At 37.3% G+C, this 23,346-nt stretch overlaps 1 protein-coding gene across 1 annotated transcript in view; it reads right to left on the bottom strand.

Annotated features, from left to right (window-relative positions):
* Window positions 1–23,346, bottom strand: part of LOC149798788 (uncharacterized) — a 46,484-nt gene that overhangs the window by 2,467 nt on the left and 20,671 nt on the right. Inside the window, exons 3-7 of the mRNA XM_089957662.1 lie at window positions 15,975–16,187; window positions 10,897–10,951; window positions 8,262–8,346; window positions 6,244–6,661; window positions 2,727–2,833 (exon numbers count right to left, since the gene is read on the bottom strand). Of these exons, the coding sequence (XP_089813788.1) occupies window positions 2,727–2,833; window positions 6,244–6,661; window positions 8,262–8,346; window positions 10,897–10,951; window positions 15,975–16,187 (878 nt within the window). The remainder of the gene's footprint in view (window positions 1–2,726; window positions 2,834–6,243; window positions 6,662–8,261; window positions 8,347–10,896; window positions 10,952–15,974; window positions 16,188–23,346) is intronic.

The raw sequence follows: 23,346 nt of genomic DNA, 5'->3' as shown, positions 1-23,346 counted from the left end.
GTTATTGGTTTTCTACGGCGCCTTATGATATCCTCTAATAATGTTGTAAGAGTGTTTTGACATGAAGAATATGTAGTCCTAAAATATTTTCGTAAGAGTCTTTTAACATACGAGGCGGTCTGTGTTCTAAGTTTAACATACGAGGCGGTCTGTGTTCTAAGTTTAACATACGAGGCGGTCTGTGTTCTAAGTTCAGGTCTGGGTGCTTCTACTGCCACGAAGTCTGATGTTTTTTTTTATACCTCCGCCAAATAAAAGGAAACTTATCTAAACAAAATCAAAGATGTTAGGCTCTTCTTTTATTATGTAACGACCAACAATAAGAACGGGCCAGTCGCCTCGTACAATATTGAGACTAGCAGTAGCGCGATGGCACTATATAGGTCGACTGGGTAAATATTGAGGACAAGTAGTGGCACGATGATACTGTATAGGTCGACTGAAAAAATATTGGTGACTAATGGTAGCGCGATGTACTATATAAGTCGACTAAGAAAATATTGCGGACAAGCAGTGGCACGATGGTAGTTATAGGTCGACTGAAAAAAACATATTAGGGACTAGTAGTGGCGCGGTGTGCCATACAGGTGGAATGAGATAAATCAGCAATATATTTATGTAAATATTATCGTATACACAAAATGGTAAAATCTACCTTCAGGGAACGAAGGTAACAGAAAAGAAGACAGAAATTAAGAATTATAACAGATGTAGAACTTTATGCACCTTACGGATCTTTTCCTCTTTAATGCGATGATAAATTCCCTATAATTGTATTGAATTAATTCTAACAGTTTGTTACTAATGTTATGTAATTTTGATTTAATTTATATCTGATTTAATTGTTTGTACGTTTGAAAATCTATTTATTTTTTAATTTTATTATATGTCAAAATAATTTAGTTCTGTTTACTAGGAACTCGGTACTTTTCCTGAAAATAGTTTGACCTTGACTGTTCATTTTGTAAACACATTAGGCTGACCTGGTTCCCGACTGTAATTCAAAGTTAGTAACAGTCACGTGAACAAGTTTTCTTTTTACATTTATTTTTATTGCGGGAATAATATGAGTGAGATCGAGGCTGTATTGAATACGTAACACTAGGTTTTTAAATAGTTTTATTGAAGTAAACAACGTTTTACAATTTTATTCTTAAGAGTAAAATGATTGGTTTTCGTCAGGGTCATGTTTTGAGTACGTGATGTAAACATTATCATGTGACCCTCTCATACGGGCACTCATTCTACGCCTAAAAAAATACTGTATAACTTTTGATTTAGAGAAATAATCTCAGTCGGGCTTCTAAACACTGGGACGTAAAGGTGTTTCTTTTGTTGTGTCATTTGTGGAATTACATTTTAATGTCTATTGAATTATTTGGATTCAAAAGGATTCCTTTTTACTTCCTGGAAATGTTTTGAGTGCTCATAACAAAATTCTTGAACAAAGACATTTCTTAAAAATGTTATTCGGATTTCCAAAACCGGAGTGATATTTCTTGTGTTTCTACAAGGAACTGTAGACAACCACACTATACAGAATACAGCATATGTCATCACCTTGCAAGCCCATCAAAATATTTTGGTCAGAAATCATGAGATTTTAATTTTAGTATCAGGCTTTAACCGGAGATTTGGTAGTTCTCCTGTACATAATGTTTCCAAGATGGAAATGCAGATGAATCAATTATAACTATTTGTTGTTTTGATGGTTAGTAATTAAAGAATGGTCTATTGTGTTTAAATGAAAACCAATATCGCCCCCAAACACATGCTTGGGATGCTGATTGGTTGATGAAAATACGTCAGTCCAATCAAATCTGTTATTACAAACCCACACTTTGTTTTGATTTCCTGCTTTCAGTTAGGGATCATAAACTCATAACCAGTCTAATGTGTAATACACGCCCTAACAATTCACAATTTGGGAACCTAAAGACCGAAGATATTTTATTCAGATCCGATGAACGTGAGACGGTGCTAAAACGCCAGAGAATCCTACTTTTATCCAGAGATTTGATAGGCGTGACATTGCAATACAATAGACGGCTAGAATGTAAACCTGTCACCTGTAGCGATGGATGCGCTGGGCTCAGTTCAGGCAGAGACACGGCGTGAATGGCAACTGTTCTGATGTTAAGTACAAGGTCCTGCATTTGCATCAGCAGAATCTCTAGACACACGTTCGTGAGAAATCATGTGTGCATTTGGGGCTGGGGTGCACAAACATGTTTTGCTCGGATCATGTTTAGATTCGAGGGGAAAACAAATGAATCATATTTATATATGTTTATTTATTATAGTTATCCCAACACTATGAATATTTTGAGCTATCTGAAATGTCTTTGGTTTCCTTGTTTGTTTGTTTCTCATGTTGGGGAGGTTGAGGCATTTGTTTTTCTTCTATTAATTGTTAATGTCTGTGTTAGGCATGCTGATGTGGCATCGTGCGTGTACATTACAACGGTCTTTGTGTATTAAATACTTGCTAACCTTTTACTAGATTCGTCTTTGTATTACATACTCGTAAATAACAAAGCAAACAGTATGCAGGAGGATGAATAAAGCATGGAAAAATATTTAATATAATTTGCAAGGAAGACGAATGGAAGCATCAGGTTACGTCTACATCATGTAGAGTACATTATTGCAATCATGAGAGGCTCAATCAGCAGATCGTAGTATTTTAAATGCTAAAATATCGACATCATTTTATAGAAACTCACCAATTCCCGACGGTTTCGAATTTCCTTTAATCTCGTTGTAAGGTGGTCTAGGCATTCACAGGCTCGTAAAGACCGACAAAGGTACGACGTTTCGGGCGAAACACTTCCTGTAGAAATGAGTGGTTATTAAGAGTGATCGCAGACCCTTTTTTGGGGTGAGAAGAGAAAATAAAATAGAAGTATCCCACTCTTCATTGTTCGAAAGCCCTTACAGTAACAATTGTCTACAACAATTATAAAATAGCTTAAGAGTTGTAACAAAACAGAAACGTAATGACATATCAAACAGGTGCACATGTATAGGTGATGCGTGTATGAATTTCAAAAGATATACGTCGATGTAATTTACGTCTTAATACACCCTTTATATAGCTTGGTGGCTATTGACACGTATATGTGATGTACGTTTAATTGCAACCCCTACCTGGCTTTGTGGCTATCGGTACGTAGGGGTGACGAATGTCTTGGTACACACTATATACCAGTGCTGTCCAACCTTTTTGACGCCATGGGCCACTGAAAAATGTTTTTCTTGAAGCCGAGGGCTGCAGCAGAAAACTGAAAAGCAGCGACTATATAACTGCTCGAGCTCTGGCGGGCCATTTAAAATCAGCCCGCGGACCGCGGGTGGGACAACACTGCTGTATACCTTAGTTGCTATTGGCACGTAGATGTGACTATGTTTTACATTTATATGGTTAGATGGCTATTGACACTTGGAAATGACGTATTTATTATTACACCCTATTGAAATGGTAGAAACTATATATACACGACTATTACAACTCAGAAGTGATGTACGTCTGAAGACACACGTTATGTATCATCAGTTCCATTCGCAATTGTATTTCAGGTGAGGCCACTAAACTACTTGTGCGTTCCTTAGTACTTTCAAGACTTGAATATTGTAATTCACTTCTATCTGGTTCGTCTCAATATCTACTACAGAAACGTCAAAAAGTTCAAACACACGGCTGCTTGGTTCATTCTCAGAGTATGAAACCAGAACACATTCCCCTTTCTATATAACCTCCACTGGGTAATGTATACTTGGAACTTAAGACTTGATACATGTCTGACGATCCCCTTTATATAATTATCCGACTGTTGACACTTAGGTGTGATATATGTCAGAAAACACCCTTTACAAAGCCACATGACTGTAGGCACTTAGACCTGACGTATGTCTTAAGAACGCCCTTTGTGTAGCCACATAACTGTAGGCACTTAGACCTGACGTATGTCTGAATACATGCTTTGCGTAGCCACATGACTGTAGGCACTTAGACCTGAGGTATGCCTCAAGACAACCTTTGCGTAGCTACATGACTGTAGGCACTTAGACCTGACCTATGTCTGAAGACACCCTTTACGTAGCCACATGACTGTAGGCACTTAGACCTGACCTATGTCTGAAGACGCCCTTTGTGTAGCCACATGACTGTAGGCACTTAGACCTGACCTATGTCTGAAGACACCCTTTGCGTAGCCACATGACTGTAGGCACTTAGGTCTGACGTATGTCTGAAGACACCCTTTGCGTAGCCATATGACTGTAGGCACTTAGACCTGACGTATGTCTGAAGACACCCTTTACGTAGCCACATGACTGTAGGCACTTAGACCTGACGTATGTCTCAAGACACCCTTTACGTAGCCACATGACTACTGTCATTTTCTAGACTATGACTTGGAACCTCTGAAACATAAAAATATAAATAGTTCTAAACGTATTGAAATTTTCATCATTTCCTATTTCCTACACAGTTTGAAATTATAATCCGTGTGCTTCATTTTTAAAGATGCGCGTGTATCTTTCTAAAAGAATACTTTACAACATAAAATTAATCAATTATTGTACCCTGTAAAATTAAAGGCATGTTGGGAACCATCGTGGTCTTTAAGCCATCATTAAAATCCATAATCTAATTTAAATTAATTTCGCTTCGTGTACCACACAACTACTGGGCTCGTAAATGTGTGTACCATAAGACACTTTAGATACAAAGTCATATAACAACAAGTTTTTCACATTCATTCGTTTTACTGAAAGATATTTTTGTATCAACTAACTTAAGGAAACAAGTTTGTCTACAAAATGCTCGTCTTCTATACTAAATTTACAAAGATGACAAATATATTGCTACAACGAGATCTTGTGTCCTCTATTCTAAATTTACATGGCTGATAAATCTCTTGCTACAACGAGATTTTATATCTTCTCTACTAAATTTACATGGCTGACAAATCTCTTGCTACAACGAGATCTTGTGTCTTCTATACTAAATTTATATGGCTGACAAATCTCTTGCTACAATGAGATCTTGTGTCTTCTATACTAAATTTATATGGCTGACAAATCTCTTGCTACAACGAGATCTTGTGTCTTCTATACTAAATTTATATGGCTGACAAATCTCTTGCTACAACGAGATCTTATGTCTTCTATACTAAATTTTCATGGCTGACAAATTTCTTGCTACAACAAGATCTTGTGTCCTCTATACTAAATTTACATGGCTGACAAATTTCTTGCTACAACGAGATCTTGTGTCCTCTATGCTAAATTTACATGGCTGACAAATCTCTTGCTAAAACGAGATCTTGTGTCCTCTATACTAAATTTACATGGCTGACAAATCTCATGCTACAACGAGATCTTGTGCTTTTATACTACATTTACATGGCTGACAAATCTCTTGCTACAACGATATTTTATGCCTTCTAAGGTAATAAGGGCTAGTCAAGAAAACTGAAAAATTCTGGTCAAAGAATTTAATTAGCCAAAATAATTTGTTGCTTCTATTGATTGTGAATTTTAAATTTTCTGCAAGTTGGAAGTCTGTTATAGTTTCAAGATGCTTTACTGTCATCCAACATTGTTTGCTAGAATTCTACATATGAATACTTCAGTTTTTGATCAATATTTATATTAGTTTATGTATTCGCATTGTACATTGGTTTTCAATCATGTTGCCAAAGTCAATTTAACACAGACATATTAAAGGAATATACTTTATTTTAATGTTGTTGTTGTTGTTGTTGTTGTGGGGTTTAAAGCCATTTTTCAGCACACGAAAGGCTATATATGGCGGCCAGTATTAATGGTGGAGGAAGAACCCGAGAAAACCCCGGAAAGAACCACCGACCCACGAGAAGCTACTGGCAAGCTTTTCTCACATACCCACATTGACTGAATCTTAGACTCGAACCGCCGCAGACAGAGGTGACATGGCAGTGATCCGTAACGAACAGCGCTTTAGACCACTCGGCCACTCGGGGCCCCTTTAAATGCTGTCCAAGCCACCATATTCTGTTTAGAATGTATTACATGATGCCAAACGTTGACACTCGATGTTTGATTAGAGTACATACAGATAAACGATGCATGTTAATATAGGTTGTAAATGTGCAGGTTCCTATCCTTCCATATCCGTAATTTTTGCTAGGACTAACTTCATTATACTTGCAGTTTCCTATGTAGCATATCCTTGATTGTTTCATGAGAGGCACTTACCTTTATATTCATATGACTCTTTGGTATTTTGAGAAAAGCGTCGAACATTTGGCCTTGGGAAATTCTTCTGTACACGTTGCCTTTGGCTTTTGGGTCTCATTTTCAGTTCAGAAGGAGTTGCTGAAAGATTTGCGGCTACGCCTACGATGGACTTGCGGTCTCGAGGGATACATTCGCATCGAGACTTACGAGAAGCACGTGCAGCAAGTTCAGTTACTGATGGACGTCGAGCAGTTGGTCTTGGATGTCTGGAAGGCTCCCGAATTCTCAAAGGTGATAGCAAATCTGATAAAGGCGAGGGCGCCCCAGATAAACTCCTTTTGCGGACCTTTGTGGATATAATACGTTTTCGGAATGATGATGTAGATGGGCCTCTCGTCCTGGCGAAGGCGATATTCTTTTTCTCGTACGCATTTTTCTGAAATCCATGTCAAAATACAGAGTGAATGAACGGTTTTCTAATCCAAATTTATTAATCGACGTTTCATTCATTTTCTCATCAAATATATATCCTAAACATTACATTGTGAAACACGTCATATCATTTGCATGTCATGAATATGCATATCCTTCCTGTATACAGTTTTTGTGATCGCGTCAGCCATAGTTTTATGTCGAATGGTACATGCGTGACTGCTATTATTCTTTTGGAAAATGTATACATTTTATCTCTGTGTGGTACTCTTCAAAGGTCTCCGGTAAGTTCTTCACCTATGTAGACTATTATGTGACAACCTTCGTAAGATAGCTTTTACCCAATTTCCTCAAAATATAATTTATCGCAAATATTGAAGAAAGAGCGTATTCTTAGCGAATTTACTACCAAATGGAGTATCCACGGAAACGGTCTGGAAAAAATAAAATAAAAGACCGATCTTTGAATGTGATACTTCAATAATGAAAACATCATTGCACGTAATTCTTGACTGCTTAAAAAGGAATTTTAAATATTCATTGTATTTTACTGTGTATAATTAATTCTGAACAATATTAAATACCCGTATGTGGTTCTGGTTGTCATTTACGTAATACCCCCTACTTCTCCGTTATTAACATTGGTATGTATGTATGTATGTATATATATATATATATATATATATATATATATATATATATATATATATATATGTATGTTTATATCTCTAAACTAATTGCAAATTTTAAACAGAAAATTGCAAGCATCAGGAAAAGAATAAATATATATATATATATGAATTATATTTGTCTGTTTGTATCTCTAAACTAATTGCAAATTTTAAACAGAAAATTGCAAGCATAAGGAAAAGAATAAATTGGATTTGTGCTGAATGAGTTAAATGTTTACTATTATAACGGTCTGTTTGTTGCTTGCCACTGCCATAAAATAATTATTTTGGAAGTTATTTCTTTTCCTTCAGAAGCCTCACGGAGATGCATCTGCTGGAAAACCAAACAAATAATTCACATTTGGATAGCACAAGCAAACATCAAACATCATATGTACAATGAACAGGAGGAAAACACAAAATGTACATTGAAAATGAAGAAATCGATGACTAAAATCTATTTCTCAAGTTAGTCTTATGAACGGAATCATGCCCTGCTGTTCGTACACTCAAGTACTACAGACTATTAGTAAAAGTCAGATTTTAGTATAGTTCAACTGTACAATCTGACCTATCTCATTATTATTATTAGTAGTAGTAGTAATAGTAGTATTAGTAGTAGTAGTAGTAGTAGTAGTAGTAGTAGTATTACTGATGTTGATCATGTTGTTGTTGTTGTTGTTGTTAATTAGCTAGGACAGAACAGAGTGGTACTTGGAATAGTCTTGTGATTCATTACAAGGCTGGGTGGAAGGACGACCACAATATATTTAAGAGAATAACACTGACAGTTGAGTCTGAATAAGGATAAATTAATTATAAATAATGCAGTGTGCTGACAAAACAATATCATGTATTCTGCATCAGTAGAAACGGGACATTAGTGATCGCAACGGTCTATATGTGTTTAGGAAAATCAAACAAAAAACATACCTTTGCCTTTGGGACCGTCTTGTCCTCGTATGAATCACCTCCTCCTAACTTTGACGTAAACACGTTCTTTGGCATGGATTCTTGTCTGGAACACAAACTAAACATGGATTAACTCTGAACACAGTTAACTCAAATATTAAAATCACTTCTCATTAATGGGAATACAAACATGTACAGGGAAAATGTACAGGGAAACTGGTAAATCATATAGAGCTTGCAGAGGCGGCGTTAGGAATACGTGGGCCTAGGGCCGACCATGACCGAGCGGGGCCAGAGTATCGGTATCTCGATTGGTATGCTACTGCAAACATTGATCATGTCTAGACTAGATCAACTGTCGCGATTTGCGTGCATTACGTGCGGCCTGTATCAGCGTTTCCAATGTACCGGAGAATATAGCTTGACAAACTCAAAAGGACGACCTTAGGCCTGAAGCGCAGGGCCCCCTCAAGAGCGAGGCTGGGGTGGTCGCCCCACTTGCCACCCCAAAACGCCGTTCATGAGAGCTGGCACAAATTGTATACTTCGGATGCAACTTTCCTACATCCATTTAAATTTATGCAACCAGCAATGTTCTTTTGCCGTCGTAATAATTGATTCTGAAAGAAAAGCATGAATCTCCTATAGAGAATAATTTTCCTCATCTTGGGATGTATATATGTCAATAGCAAAAAGCGAGCTGATGCATAATTTGGAAGACAATGGAGGGAAAGTTCAAAATAATAACTAAATGTATCGAGATTTGTTTATGCAATCCAAACCGAATGTTTGCGGGGAAGAAGTTATTTTTTCCATGTTAGGCAGTTATCATTTACAGACGGTATAATTTTATATGTAGTTTGTAATTGGAAATTTTTGCAAATGCTGTTATGAGCATGTGTTTTAGCTTATGAAAGCATTTTAAGGCGGGTTGTATCATAAATTAAACAGTAGTTAAACTCTCTGGTTTGAAAATAAAATGAAAAGTTCATCACATTTGCTTGATCTTTCCATGTTAAAAAAATATTTGTACTTGTTACATAGATAAATGATCAAGACGGTTCAAGACGTGATTATTCAATACTTTGGTTCAAGACGTGATTATTCAATACTTTGGTTCAAGACGTGATTATTCAATACTTTGGTTCAAGACGTGATTATTCAATACTTTGGTTCAAGACGTGATTATTCAATACTTTGGTTCAAGAGGTGATTATTCAATACTTTGGTTCAAGACGTGATTATTCAATACTTTGGTTCAAGACGTGATTATTCAAAACTTTGGTTCAAGACGTGATTATTCAATACTTTGGTTCAAGACGTGATTATTCAATACTTTGGTTCAAGACGTGATTATTCAATACTTTGGTTCAAGACGTGATTATTCAATAATTTGGTTCAAGACGTGATTATTCAATACTTTGGTTCAAGACGTGATTATTCAATACTTTGGTTCAAGAGGTGATTATTCAATACTTTGGTTCAAGACGTGATTATTCAATACTTTGGTTCAAGACGTGATTATTCAATACTTTGGTTCAAGACGTGATTATTCAATACTTTGGTTTAAGACGTGATTAATCAATACTTTGGTTCAAGAGGTGATTATTTAATGTTTTGTGTGGAGTTTCACTCGTCATTAACGTTGTATAAAAGGACACCGTACACATAGTTTAACTTGTTTTCGGTTGCATGGCCGATAGTTTAATAGTTCTGTTCTAAAACGAAATCGACCAATGCAACGTGATTGAAGCCAAACGAAATGATACTTAGTCTGAATGACGAGGGACTCGTTCATTGTTTATGTTAAAAATTAAGCTTATGCAATCAAACAAACATATCGTAAGAATCAAAGACATTATTTTATTTAAGTGGAAAATTGGATGTTTGAGTGATGAAGTCACTTGCGTTAGTCTAAGTGATTATGGGCTAGGATCCGATGATTGTACGTGCAAGAATCAGTTGGATTCAATTGTTGCCCACCAGATGTCGTATGTTTTGTTCTATGATTTTCTCTATCTCACAGATCGCCGTATAATCAGAACACGGTCAGGCTTTTCCGCCAATGGTTATAACAACACCCGGGGAATACCACAGTAGCCACTATGGCACATGCATGTACTTTGTTTATCTAATGACGTTATGTGTCTATAACATAACACCGTAGAGTTCATTATTGGGACTCGAATGAGATGACGTATGCTTGGCCAAATTGTTCCCAATTTTTTTTTTCATTTTCAAGCATAAACTTGCAAGAGAAAGTAATAAATTTGAGCAAAATATTACTACAAGAGGTATTATGTTTTTGTCGTTATTTGTTTTTGGTTGTTTTTGCCTTGCGTTCTTTAGTGTATGACTGACTTCTCCATCATTTTCCGGCGAGTTCTCCTTTTCATGTTGTATCATTTTCTTTAAGTATTACTGAGATGGATTATTGTTCAAAAAGTTATGAGGTGTTCCGATTGATCGCTATACACTCATGGACCACCTTATGGCAACATATGGACGTTCGAGAATGCCTAGAACAGTTGAGAGAACTCATTCGATTGTCGTGATTTCATCACACTTGTTTTTTTTTGAAGAAAAAGAAACCAAATAAAACGTTCGCAATTCTTATGTCAAAGTATCTACTATGAAAACGGAGAAATTTGTCTACCCTTGATCGAGGTCCTTGAGGTCTTCCAGTTTAAGTTCTTCGTCCTGTTTATGATCTAAAAGTACAAAAATAAACAAAGCTTAAAAGCAGACACATGAGCTTGGTCAAGTCTGGATACACAAGACGCTTTTGTGCTAAGACAGCTGGAGAAAAGCGCATTGGTACAATTGTAGGATTGGAGCCGGCATCCTTTCAGGAGTACGGTAAGCTAACCACTGGACCAAACGGCTTCATTAGATATAAGAAAATGTATACTTTTCTTTGTTCTTTTCGAAATCATTGCACTTATTAGATAAATGATGCAAACACTATTATGCATCGCAATCCTTAAGTCCTTTTTTCACCCTGACCATATCTCAATCCTTGAGTCAACTAAGTAATTTTTCTGACCATACCTCAGTCCTCAAGATATATAAATAACTTTTCTCCCTGACAACACTGTAATCCTTTTGTCGTTTAATTACCCTTTTCCCCCTGACTCTATTTCAGTCATAAATCAGTTAATTACCTTTCCCCCCGACTCTATCTTAGTCCTAAAACATTTAATTACCTTTTTCTCCTGACTCTGTCTCAGTACTAAGTCATTTAACTACCCATTTCCCCTATCTCTATCTCAGTCCCAAGTCATTTAAGTACATTTTCCCCTGACTGTATCTCAGTCCTAAATCACTTAATTGCCCTTTTCTTATGACTCTATCTCAGTCCTAAGTCATTTAATAACATTTTCCCCTGACTCTATCTCAGTCATAAGTGATTTAAGTAGATTTTCCCCTCACTATCTCAGTCCAAGTCATTTAATCACCGTTTTCTCCTGTCTATCTCAGTCCTAACTCATTTAATTATGTTTTCCTCCTGGCTCTATGTTAGTCCGAAGTCATTTACTTACCGTTTTCCACTCTCTTAGTCCTAAGTCATTTAATTACCTTTTTCCCTGACTTTATCTCATTCCTAAATCATTTAATTACCTTTTCTCCTGCCTCTATCTCAGTCCCAAGTCATTTAAGCAGATTTTCCCCTGATTCTATCCCAGTCCTAAATCATTTAATTAACCTTTTCTCCTGAATCTATCTCAGTCCGAAGTCATTTAATTACCATTTTCTGCTAACTCTACATTAGTCCCAAGTCATTTAATTACCATTTTCCCCTGACTCTATCTCAGTCCTAAGTCATTTAAGTGATTTTCCCCTGACTCTTATCTTACTCCCAAGTCATTTAATTACCATTTCCCCTGACCATATCCTAGTCCCAAGTCATTTAATTACCTTTCTCCTTGCCTCTATCTCCGTCCTAAGTCATTTAAGTAGATTTTCCCCTGACTATCTCAGTCCCTGGTCATTTTCCCCTGACTCCATCTCAGCCTTAAGTCATTTAATTACATTTTCCTCCTGGCTCTATCTTAGTCGTAAGTCATTTAATTACCCTTTTCCGTTTACTATCTCAGTCCCAAGTCATTTAATTACCCTTTACGTTGACTCTATCTCAGTCCTAAGTCATTTAATTACCACTTCCCCTGACTATCTCCGTTCTAAGTCATTTAATTACCATTTTCTCATGACTATCTCAGCCGTAACTCAGTGCATAACCTTTCTTCCCCGACTCAGTCTTAGTCCCAAGTCATTTAATTACCGTTTTTCCCTGACTATCTCAGTACCCCGTCATTTAATTACCTTATTCCCTGACTCTGTCTCAGTCCTCAGTCATTTAAGTAGATATTTTCTTGACTCGATCTCAGTACCAAGTCATTAAATTACCCTTTTCCCTGACTCTATCTTAGTCCTAAGTCATTTACTAACCCCTTTTCCTCCGACTACTTCAGTCCAAAGTCATTTACTTACCGTTTTCACATGACTCTATCTCAGTCCCTAGTCATTTAATTACCATTTCCCCTGACTCAGTCTCAGTCCTAATTCATTTAAGTAGATTTTTCTCTGACTTGATCTCAGTACCAAGTCATTTAATTACCCTTTTGTCTGACTCTATCTTAGTCCTAAGTCATTTAATTACCCCTTTTCCGCTGACTATATCAGTCCCAAGTCATTTGATTACAGTTTTCCCCTGACTCTATCTTAGTCCTTAGTCATTTAATTACATTTTCCCCTGGTTCTATCTTAGTCCTAAGTCATTTAATTACCCTTTTACGCTATTTCAGTCCCAAGTCATTTAAATACCGTTTTCCCCCACTATGTCTCAATCACCAGTCATTTAATTACCTTTTCAATGACTCTGTCTCCGTCTTAAGTCATTTAAGTAGATTTTTCCCTGACTCTGTCTCAGTCCCAAGTCATTTAATTACCCTTTTCCCCTGACTCTCAGTCCTAAGACATTTAATTACCCTTTTCCCCTGGCTATCTCAGTCCTAAGTCATTTAATTACCTTTCCCCCGATTCTATCTCAGTCCTTATACATTCAATTATGCTTTTCCACTGACTCTATCTCATTCCTAAGTCATTTAAGTACATTTTCCCCTGACTCCATCTCAGTCTTAAGTCATTTAATTACCCTTTTCTGCTGACTCAATCTCAGTCCCAAGTCATTTAATTATATTGTACCCTGACTATATCTCAATCCTAAGTCATTTAAGTATATTTTCGCCTGGTTTTATCTCACTCCTGAGTCATTTAATTACCCTTTTCCGCTGACTCTATCTCAGTCCAAGTCATTTAAGTACAATTTCCCCTGACTGTATCTCAGTCCTATGTCATTTAATTACCCTTTTCCGCTGACTCTATTTCAGTCCTAAGTCATTTAAGTACATTTTCGCCTGGTTTTATCTCAGTCCTAAGTCATTTAATTACCCTTTTCCGCTGACTCTATTTGAGTCCCAAGTCATTTAAGTACATTTTTCCCTGACTGTATCTCAGTCCTATGTAATTTAGTTATTCTTTCCCCCTGACTATTTCTCAGTCCTATGTCATTTAATTACCCTTTTCCCCTGACTCTATCTCAGCCCTAAGTCATTTAAGTACATTTTGCCCATACAATATATCAAACCTTATGTTTTTATGGACGATTTTCCATTACCATATCTCAATTCTTATAACATTTAGGTACTGTTTCCGGCGACCATACCTTTTCTCTCTGACGATAGCTTGGTCCTTAAGTCATTTAATTAGCTTTTCCAATGACCATATCTTAATCCATAAGTCATTTATGTACCGTATTCCCTGACCATATCCTGAAAAATCCTGGCAGTTCTCATTATGGAAAATATAGTCTGTAGAGATAGTGCATACTTTTGTCTCCTATGATATGTCTCTTTAATTGCAAGCAGCTGCTCATTCATCTTGAGACAAAACCAACAAGTTTCGTCTGTTCTCGAGAAAGTTGGATTGTAGAACCGACATAATCCACGGATGGCATCAAATACACGTATATATAACTAAATAAACATTAGCTTCTGATGAAGACTAAGAAATGGTCAGGTTTAATCATTACGCATCGTGCCTTAAAGAGATCAGTCCGTATTCGTATTTGAAAGTAATATACACGTAATGGCATCTTGCTGTACTTTACACGACTAGTTATAGTCAAAATAATCATTCTAGTCTTTTTATTAACCAATAAATACGGATTGGGTGTAGGATTGAATATCATGTCCATTTATTTATGTTTCTCTTTTGGCTTACGAAATTTTGTGAAAGCAAATATTTAAGAAACTTATGTTTCTCCGAGAATACGGTTCCTCAGTCACATTAACGTTAGGGGATATAGGCCTACTACCTTCCGAATCCAGCCCTTCTAAAGGACGAACATCGTGTTTTTACCGTCTAATTTCATAGAGACAAAAGGTTATAACACTCGCCCAGTACCTACTGCTATATATATTTGATTTGCATTATTTATCAGTTAGGTTTCTAAATATTTTTATTTCATTCTATGCTATTGTAATGTAGCATTCATGTTAGAATTAACCTTTTCCAAAATCAAGTTTATTTCCTGCATGACCTGAATTATTGTTTTTTTAAAAATAAAATCCTGCAAACTACTAATAAATAGCTAAAATATTCTCTGTGTGTTTGAATTTAATATCAGGAACATAATTAATAGAAGTAAATAGGTTTATTTGAGTCTGGGTCTAGGTTATTGGAATTCCTCTACAATTTACCTGGTGTATCTGACATTGTCCAGGTTATATATCATAGCTGTAGTAACAGACTGTCTAATAATAACTAACATTTTATTTTGTAAACATTAAGAACTTTCTAGAAGGCTATCTCATTAAAAAAAATATACCTGGACAAAAACATTTACTGGGATTTATGTGAATTCAAACCTGGAATTATATTACTGTGTTTCAACAAAAGACTGTTGGTACAACATAACAATATAGTCCATCACAGGCACATCAACAACTTCAGCGTTGGATTTAATTCGGATTTCTACTAGAGTTTTTACAGAACTCTGAATTAGTAGGACTTGTGTCTGTAATTCTAAGGCTATTTTTGGATTTAAATCACAATTACCGTCAGTTTTTTTCTTCTCCATTTTCAAATTGTGTTCTAATACTATTTTTGGATTGAAATCGCAATACCGTAAGTTCTTTTTTTCCATTTTCACATTGTATTCTAAGGAAATAAATAATTTGTATTCTAGAGAAATAAATAATTTGTATTCTAGGGTAATTTGTATTCTAGGGAAATACATAATTTTCTATTTCTTATTTTGAGATCATTAACTCGTAACAACTGATATGCGTAAAAAAAGATACATTTATTTTACATTCAGCAAAAAGAAACTTTAAAATCATATTTCTCAAAATCAGACTATTGTTCTGAAGATCTTTCAGTGGGGTAGGACAGAAGACATTTACTAAATTACCCGACTGCAATGCAGTTCAATATTCCTTATGCATTGTACGTGCATATTTTATCAACTTATTTGTTTTGTTTAATGTAAGGTTCTTCTTTTAAGTTATCTATTATGTAATAAAAAGCTTGAATAGCGACATCAAATGTTATCACGGTCTGTATCGTAAGCCCGATGAAGGCAAGAATACAGTCTACTGCTATGCACCATAGCTGCATTATTCTGCCTCGCCTCTGGAAGGGATTTATACATATTTGATCCAGTTCACTTACCTGACTGGACTGGTTGCGGACCATTCGGGAAAACGTGATGAATAATTTCAATGAAGATATCCAGTATGTGAATCAGACTGGTTTTGTTTCCCGCCACGAGATTTTCCCCGGTAATATGCGAGATAGGTTCATGAAGACAGTCTTCCAAAGTATTTATAATTCTCTGTAGTGTTCCAGCCTTTTCTCTTTCTGTGCTGAATTTCGACTGATCAGCTGAAACAATGAGATGAAGTTATTTTTTTCTCTCATTGATTATATTGTATTTTTCTTTTGCAACACCATTTTTAAAAAAGAAAATAATGTGATGAAAAACAGTACAATCAATTAAGATATTACAATATACATATATAGACGAATAATTAAAAATTTCGACAATGTTATATTTCCAGTTCTACCAGAGATACATCTTAAAGGCGTTATGAACAAATTCCAGCCAAAGTACCTGCTGTTAAAAAGTGACAATCAGTAGGTTATTTCCACAGTACTGTTATTCCTGTTACGTTTGACGTCAACATTAAAACTTAATATCTTTCCAAAAAAGGACAAACAAAATGGATGAATGCGAGTTATTCTTTGGCAGGCAGCAAGCTGACGGCGTACTCTTTTGCAAGTGAGACAAAGTCTGCTATCATAAATGCTTCTACCATGACTCATATCATATAGGAAGATACAAAGATAGAATCATTAAGTTTCGAAATACATATATATGTCTATTTTAAGGATAAAATCTATTTCGTTGTTTTGCAAAAAATTCAAAGTAAAATATGCACATACAGAATAGCTAAGAAAGCACTGTGACTTCTTGCCTATATTTTATTTAAGAACTTTCAGTAAAGTTAAGAAAAATATATTTATAAACAAAATCTCACCAAAACCTACAAATTATCCAGTGCGTTACAAGACACGAGTATTTCTACACCTCATAGCGAGACAGGAGGGAAAACCGAGTGGCTCAGAAATATTCGTGCTCAGTGGTTTGCAGTTTTGAAATTATCAAAAACAAAACCGGCCTGCGACCGCGGTTTATCTCTATACATGGCGTTTCAATGCAATTGTCTTCCAAATAAAAAGTCTTCCATGTGTTGATGTGCATATAAACAACAATCAAATGAACATTCCGTGCCCATTTTCGGTGTGTGTAAGGGTGGGTTGTTGTCTATTATTCGTTGTTGTCCATTTTTTGTGGTTGTCCATCCTTTGTGGTTGTCCATCCTTCGTTGTTGTCCATCTTCGTGGTTGACTATCCTTCGTTGCCGGTTTCCTGTAGGTTATTATGTTTCATTTAACTCCACGCAGGTTAATCATAACGCACAGGCAAACAATGCAAAGTTCACAACGCAAAGACAACTAAAACAGTATCGGGCAAACAATGCAAAGCTCACAACGCAAAGACAACTAAAACAGTATCAGGCAAACAATGCAAAGATGACAACGCAAAGACAACTAAAACAGTATCAAACAAACAATGCAAAGCTCACAACGCACAGACAACTAAAACAGTATCAGGCAAACAATGCAAAGGTCACAACGAAAAGACAGCTAACACAGTATCAGAAATATGAGCACTGTAATGATACAAACGTTTTCCCTAGAACTTTAGGAACGGCATGATGACCCCTTGAAATAATTAGCCAACAAGTTACAAGTTACTTCACCTAGATCTGAAAGCAAGCGATCACACGACGTTATTTGAGAAGTTTTAATGTTACCATTGTGTAATATATTCAAAACTTTGAAATGCTCTTTTAAATAAAGGCTTCTTGGTTTCGCTTGTTTCTGTTAATTAATTTAAGAATATAGAGTCGTAACAGTAAGGAATATATTTGTATGTATATATAGTGGGAGCTTCGTTCACCGTTGTATTTGCACTGAGCAGCAGGGAAGTTTAACAGACCAGTCCGTCCAGCCAAAATAAACCTTCCTACGCGAACTTTCTCCGTAGAAGCCTCAGAATTAAAAAATAAAGCCTTCTACGGAAGCTAATTTTCATGCATTTCAGACCGGATGCATCGGTTGGTCGCGCCGTGTGTGTTAGTAAATATAGCGTTCGAGACAGGAAAAATAAAATTCAGGGAATAATTTTTGTTTTTTGTTGCATGGTGGGGCTGCTTTTTCATGAATAAATTTGATCGAGACCAATTCGATACCGACTTCGTGGATCGTGAAGATTTATCGTAATAAAACCATGCGGCGTTGCCTGAGCGCGGCTGAACAAATTTTTAAACTTATTTATATCCATGTCGCCGTTACACCAGGTCTGATGGATATTTCTCAGCGTGTGCGTGTCTACGCCATTGAACACAGATAAAATATTGCAATTGTCTCTAATCACCTTTGGAATCTGCGTATATCTCTGTGTCACGTAAATAACATCGGTGTTTTTGTGTCTGCCACGCGAGAATATCCTAGCCGGGTTGGTCTGCTTGTCCAGCATAACGTCATCGAATACAACAAGATTATTAACATCGCCGTCCAAATTCTCCACGGATGGAGCTTCATTGATGTCTGTGATAAATTCGATTGTGCCTTCGTCGGTGTTGTCACTGAATTCTTTTAACACTTGATAACAACGTTGATCGTCAACGGATGGTGCAACCAAATACAATTTGTCCCATTTTAGCCATCGCATGATCAAATTTAGTAACAATTGCGTCTTACCAGATCCAGATGGGCCAATGATTATCATTCTAATCGAATTCGGTAATGCCGCATGATGTTTTATCTGCTCGCGTCGCTTCGTGGCTGAAAAATCAATTACATTCATGTTAATAAAATACATGGATCTATATTGTGTTAAGTGCCGCACGCACACGGCTACGATAAATCCAACCGAAATCGTTACACGCAATAACAGAAACGCAATTGCAGGAGGATGCGAAGTTTGCAAGACACGCAAGTTTAGATTTGTAAAAAAAAAACTAGAACCGGAGGAGACATTGCCGCCTCCTTGACAAATCTACCTGGGCTGCCCTGGGCGAAATATCCCGGAGAGAAGCATCTACCTGGATATAATTATTGTGGACCCGGAACGAGGCTCGATATCAGACTCGACGATAATAACCAACCATTTCAGGGTGAAGATCCGGTAAACGCAATCGATAGAGCTTGTTACTACCACGACCTCGCATATCGCAGCGGAGATTTACAACAAAGACATCTCGCTGATATCAAGCTAATTCACGCACTAGACGCGATTCCCGATAAAAGTTTCAAAGAGAAATTGGCATCCTGGTTGATAAAAGGCGCGATGAAAGGTAAATTAGTATTCGGTGCTGGTAAATAATATGGAACAAATATATTATTCTCCACGAGGATTCTGGCGAGGAAAATCAGCGATTGCCAAACTCGCTAAAGCCGCTAAAGTAAAACAATCCGCCGCTGAATCGTGGCTATCAAAACAGGCAATTTGGCAAATATATCTTCCTCCGCCTAAAAAAATACCGTACGCGAGTTTCACCGTCAGCGTCCCCAATGAGGTCCATCAAGCGGATCTGATGTTTCTTCCTCACGATACCGTCGACGGAGTCACATATAAATACGTTTTGACCATCGTTGATATCGCTAGCAGGTATAAAGAAGCAGAGCCATTATCGAATAAAACAGCAACGGAGATCGCTAAGGCGTTTAGCGAAATTTATTCCCGATCCCCGTTAACATGGCCGAATCTTCTCCAGGTTGATCCAGGTCGAGAATTTCTTGGCGCGGTTACTTCATTGATGAAAAAAAATAATGTGAAAATCCGTCGCGGTATTGTAGGTGTTCATCACAATCAAGCTATCGTCGAAAGATTCAACAAAACGCTCGCAGAACGATTATTCGGATACCAATACGCGCGTGAATTTATTCAGGATAATCGGTCTCACGATTGGGTATCAAGATTGCCTCATGTGATTAACGCGTTAAATAACGAGACAACTCGAACAATAGCAATGAAACCCGCAATTGCAATTACAAAATCGAATATACCCCTGAAGCGAGATTCCACAATTCAGCCTGTACTAGGTAGCGTCACAGTCAGATATTTATATAAGTTATATAAGGAAGGCGAGGCTGAAGGAGGCAGAAAAAGAGCAACCGACCCAACCTGGAGCGTTACAACACATAAAATATCTGCCGTAACAAGATCGTCAGGAAGACCAGCGATTTATATCCTAGATTCGTTAGCGCCACAACGCGGATTTACCAAAGAAGAATTACAAATATTACCAGAAGATACTCAACTACCGCCAGCGTCACTGATGTGATTTACTCGAATTCGTCCTAGTTGAGATAATTTTCTTACTCTCGATACGGCCAAATATACCAAATTTGACCAAGAAATTCTGTCATCGACGATCCAAACTTGGCCATCTACGGTCAATCCCTGCGACGAGTGTATCGTTGTTGCGTAGCCTAATTTCCACGGTGATTTTTCTGCATTTATCGCGTCATTAACAAGATTAATATCAACGAAGATAATATCATTCAGAACCAAAATCTTTTCCTCTCCACATGGTAAAACAATATTAATATTTTGTCGTCGAGTATCAGTGGGCCTGTAGCATAACGGTACCTGCAACGTGGGAAATTTCTCGCAATGCAGCTTGAATAACATTTCCTGAATAATATCACGAACAATTTTCCTACTAGCGACGATCAAATGATCGGGACGCCACAAATTTAGAAAATCGCTCATCGGAGTCTCGTCGATTATTTTCCTCATGACGTCACATTGAATCTTATTCGGCTGTAATCGAATCAATTTTTTGAATTCTGTCAGTAAAGTATCCGTCGATCTATAATCAGCGTCAATTTCCTCGTAATAATCAACGAAGTTTCTGAGCCACTCGTGAGGTGATTCGCCATCAATAGGATTAGGTTGGCCATGATCTCCGCACATTATCACAGCGATATTTTTCCCTTCCAGCCAAGCTAATATCGATTTTAATATATCTAAATTCACCGTGCAAATTTCATCAAATATAATGATCTTGCTGACATATTTATCGCCCATACGCACCGAATCCCATGATCCACCGCTGTACTTGAAATAACTGTGATACGTGCAAGAATTAACGCCACGCTGCTTTATTTCTCGCGCTAAACTATGCGTCGGAGTCAACACAATCATATCGGAGTTCGCAAATAAGTTTATTACTCGCGTTGTTTTACCACTACCGCCAGGCCCATTTAGGTAAACGAATTTGCTGCGTGAAATTGGATCGAACGCAGATGCGGCCGCCGAAGATTCTCCAAATCTACCTTGATGGAATTCATCGTGATCTTCAACATCGGCGTCCTCGCAATAATCTAGAATATCCTCGTTTTTTATCCTCCAAGTTCCCCACAAACTTCCATCGGTGATTAAATTTTCTAGCCTGTATTGATATTTTTTATCGATATAAAACGAATCCGTCGCGACCCTTACTGCGATATCAGAAAATTTATTTATCATCGACAGTAAATTTATGCTAACATAAGCGAGCATCGATGATCGTAGATGTGTATATTGCGCTGATTCTCCATCAAGGTAGCTAATCACGGTACCTAACTTTGCTCCATCAATGATAATATTTTCTCTGTTACAAAATATTCCTCGCGATACCGTATCGGCGATTATAAAATCCATCTCCGCATCGTTGATAAACAACCTAGCGTGTCGATGTTTGTGGTCAACAGATCCGCCCTGAGTAAATTTACCAATTATTTTTCTTCCGATATCTTTCGCGTTATCACAGTCCGTCGGTAGCCACACATTGGTCTGTTTTCTGTAGGATATAATCGCCTCACTCACCGTCAACGACACTAACATCGACGAATCTAGCATATATCTCAATAACACTGTAGGGACCCAACGGCGCTGAGATAAATGTCTTCCGAACCAAATATAACAAATTTTATGTAAATTTTCAGTAAATTCAAACGACGTGACGCAAGCGAATCCGGTCATGACAAAATCAGGCAACGGTCCGTTAATTGCTACTCTTGTCATTTCACTGGTAGGATGACCAAATTTAGCAAAATAACCTGCACAATCGCCATATCCAAGGAAACTTCCAGGATAACACGCGCTCATGTCAACGGAAATCATATCTTCGAAATCGTACCTGGTATTCCATAATCCTCTATGGCCGTATTCGATACAGCTACGTTGAATATCAGCGAGATATTCGTTTCTTGTAGGCTTCCATGAGTTTTTCTCTCTAGCGGCGTGAGCGGCCACAGACGGAATTGTGAAGCAATTCGTTAATAATTGATCGGGATTCGACGAATATTTCACCGCGAGTTTTTTCATCGACTCGTGCAATATTTCGTCTCTGTAAATATCACCGCATGGCAGAATAAACTGATCGTATCTTTCTTCACTCGAGAATAACCATATCGATATTGGATCAGATGCGCTTAATTTTTTGATAAATCTGAACATGGAATCGGAATTATTATTCTCAACATCTACAGGATAAAATTTGACAATACGATCTCGTGGAAATATCATCACCGACTGCGACCACGCATGGGAATTGTGATCGACAATCTCGATTGGTGCTCCTCGGGATCTATACGGCGACGAGTATAATATTTCTCCCGATAACGTTTTCACGGTAATTGGAAATTTAAGTTTTTTACTCAACGCAGCTACATCGTCCACAGATGCACCATCAGCAACGGTCCTTGCCCACGCGTTAATTTTATCCAGCCTCAATTGGGTCAAACCAGATCCACGTCGGGCGTTTTTCATATGTTCGATAACGCGTTCAGCCACGCAATTTATCATCGGCGATTCTTTCATCGCAGGTAGATTTTTCACATCCGGGTTGTTATTTAGCCGATAAATTCCATAAACAACTGCACTAGATGGATATGCCCTAGCATAATAAGGGCCATCGATTCCCAGTAACAATCCGGGTTTAGAATTTTTATCAAAAACAACGTTTTTCTTACCACCACGCACTGGATCTCGTTTATCGCGAATAATCCAAGTATCGTCAGGCATTTGTGCGATAAATTTTATTCCAAAGATAAATCGCTCTTCTTTGTGTTCGATTTTTATATGTTCGATTATTTTCTTAGCTCGCTCCAGGTTCATCGTGGCATCGATCGAATTTGTTTTCCATGTCGACCAAGTGTGAATCGCTCCATCATCGAAGAACTCTTTCTTGGCCCGATCAACTTCAGGTATAATATATTCTGCCTCATCAAGATCAAATGCGTCCATGATTATATTTTAGACATATGTTTAAATTATAATGCATTGCAAATGGATACTAATCGGTTCAACAAATAATTGTGACAAATCCTGCAGAGGCGATTATTGCGGCGCTCACATACATGCGATTCGGCGTGGTAGCAAAGGACCACAGCGATGTTTAGTTTGTCAAGTTGGCACGCGAGG

The sequence above is a fragment of the Sinohyriopsis cumingii genome, chromosome 5 (genome assembly GCF_028554795.1).
Source record: "Sinohyriopsis cumingii isolate HCF-2022 chromosome 5, ASM2855479v2, whole genome shotgun sequence".
Taxonomy (NCBI): Eukaryota; Metazoa; Mollusca; class Bivalvia; order Unionida; family Unionidae; genus Sinohyriopsis; species Sinohyriopsis cumingii.
This window is presented reverse-complemented; position numbering and strand designations above follow the sequence as displayed.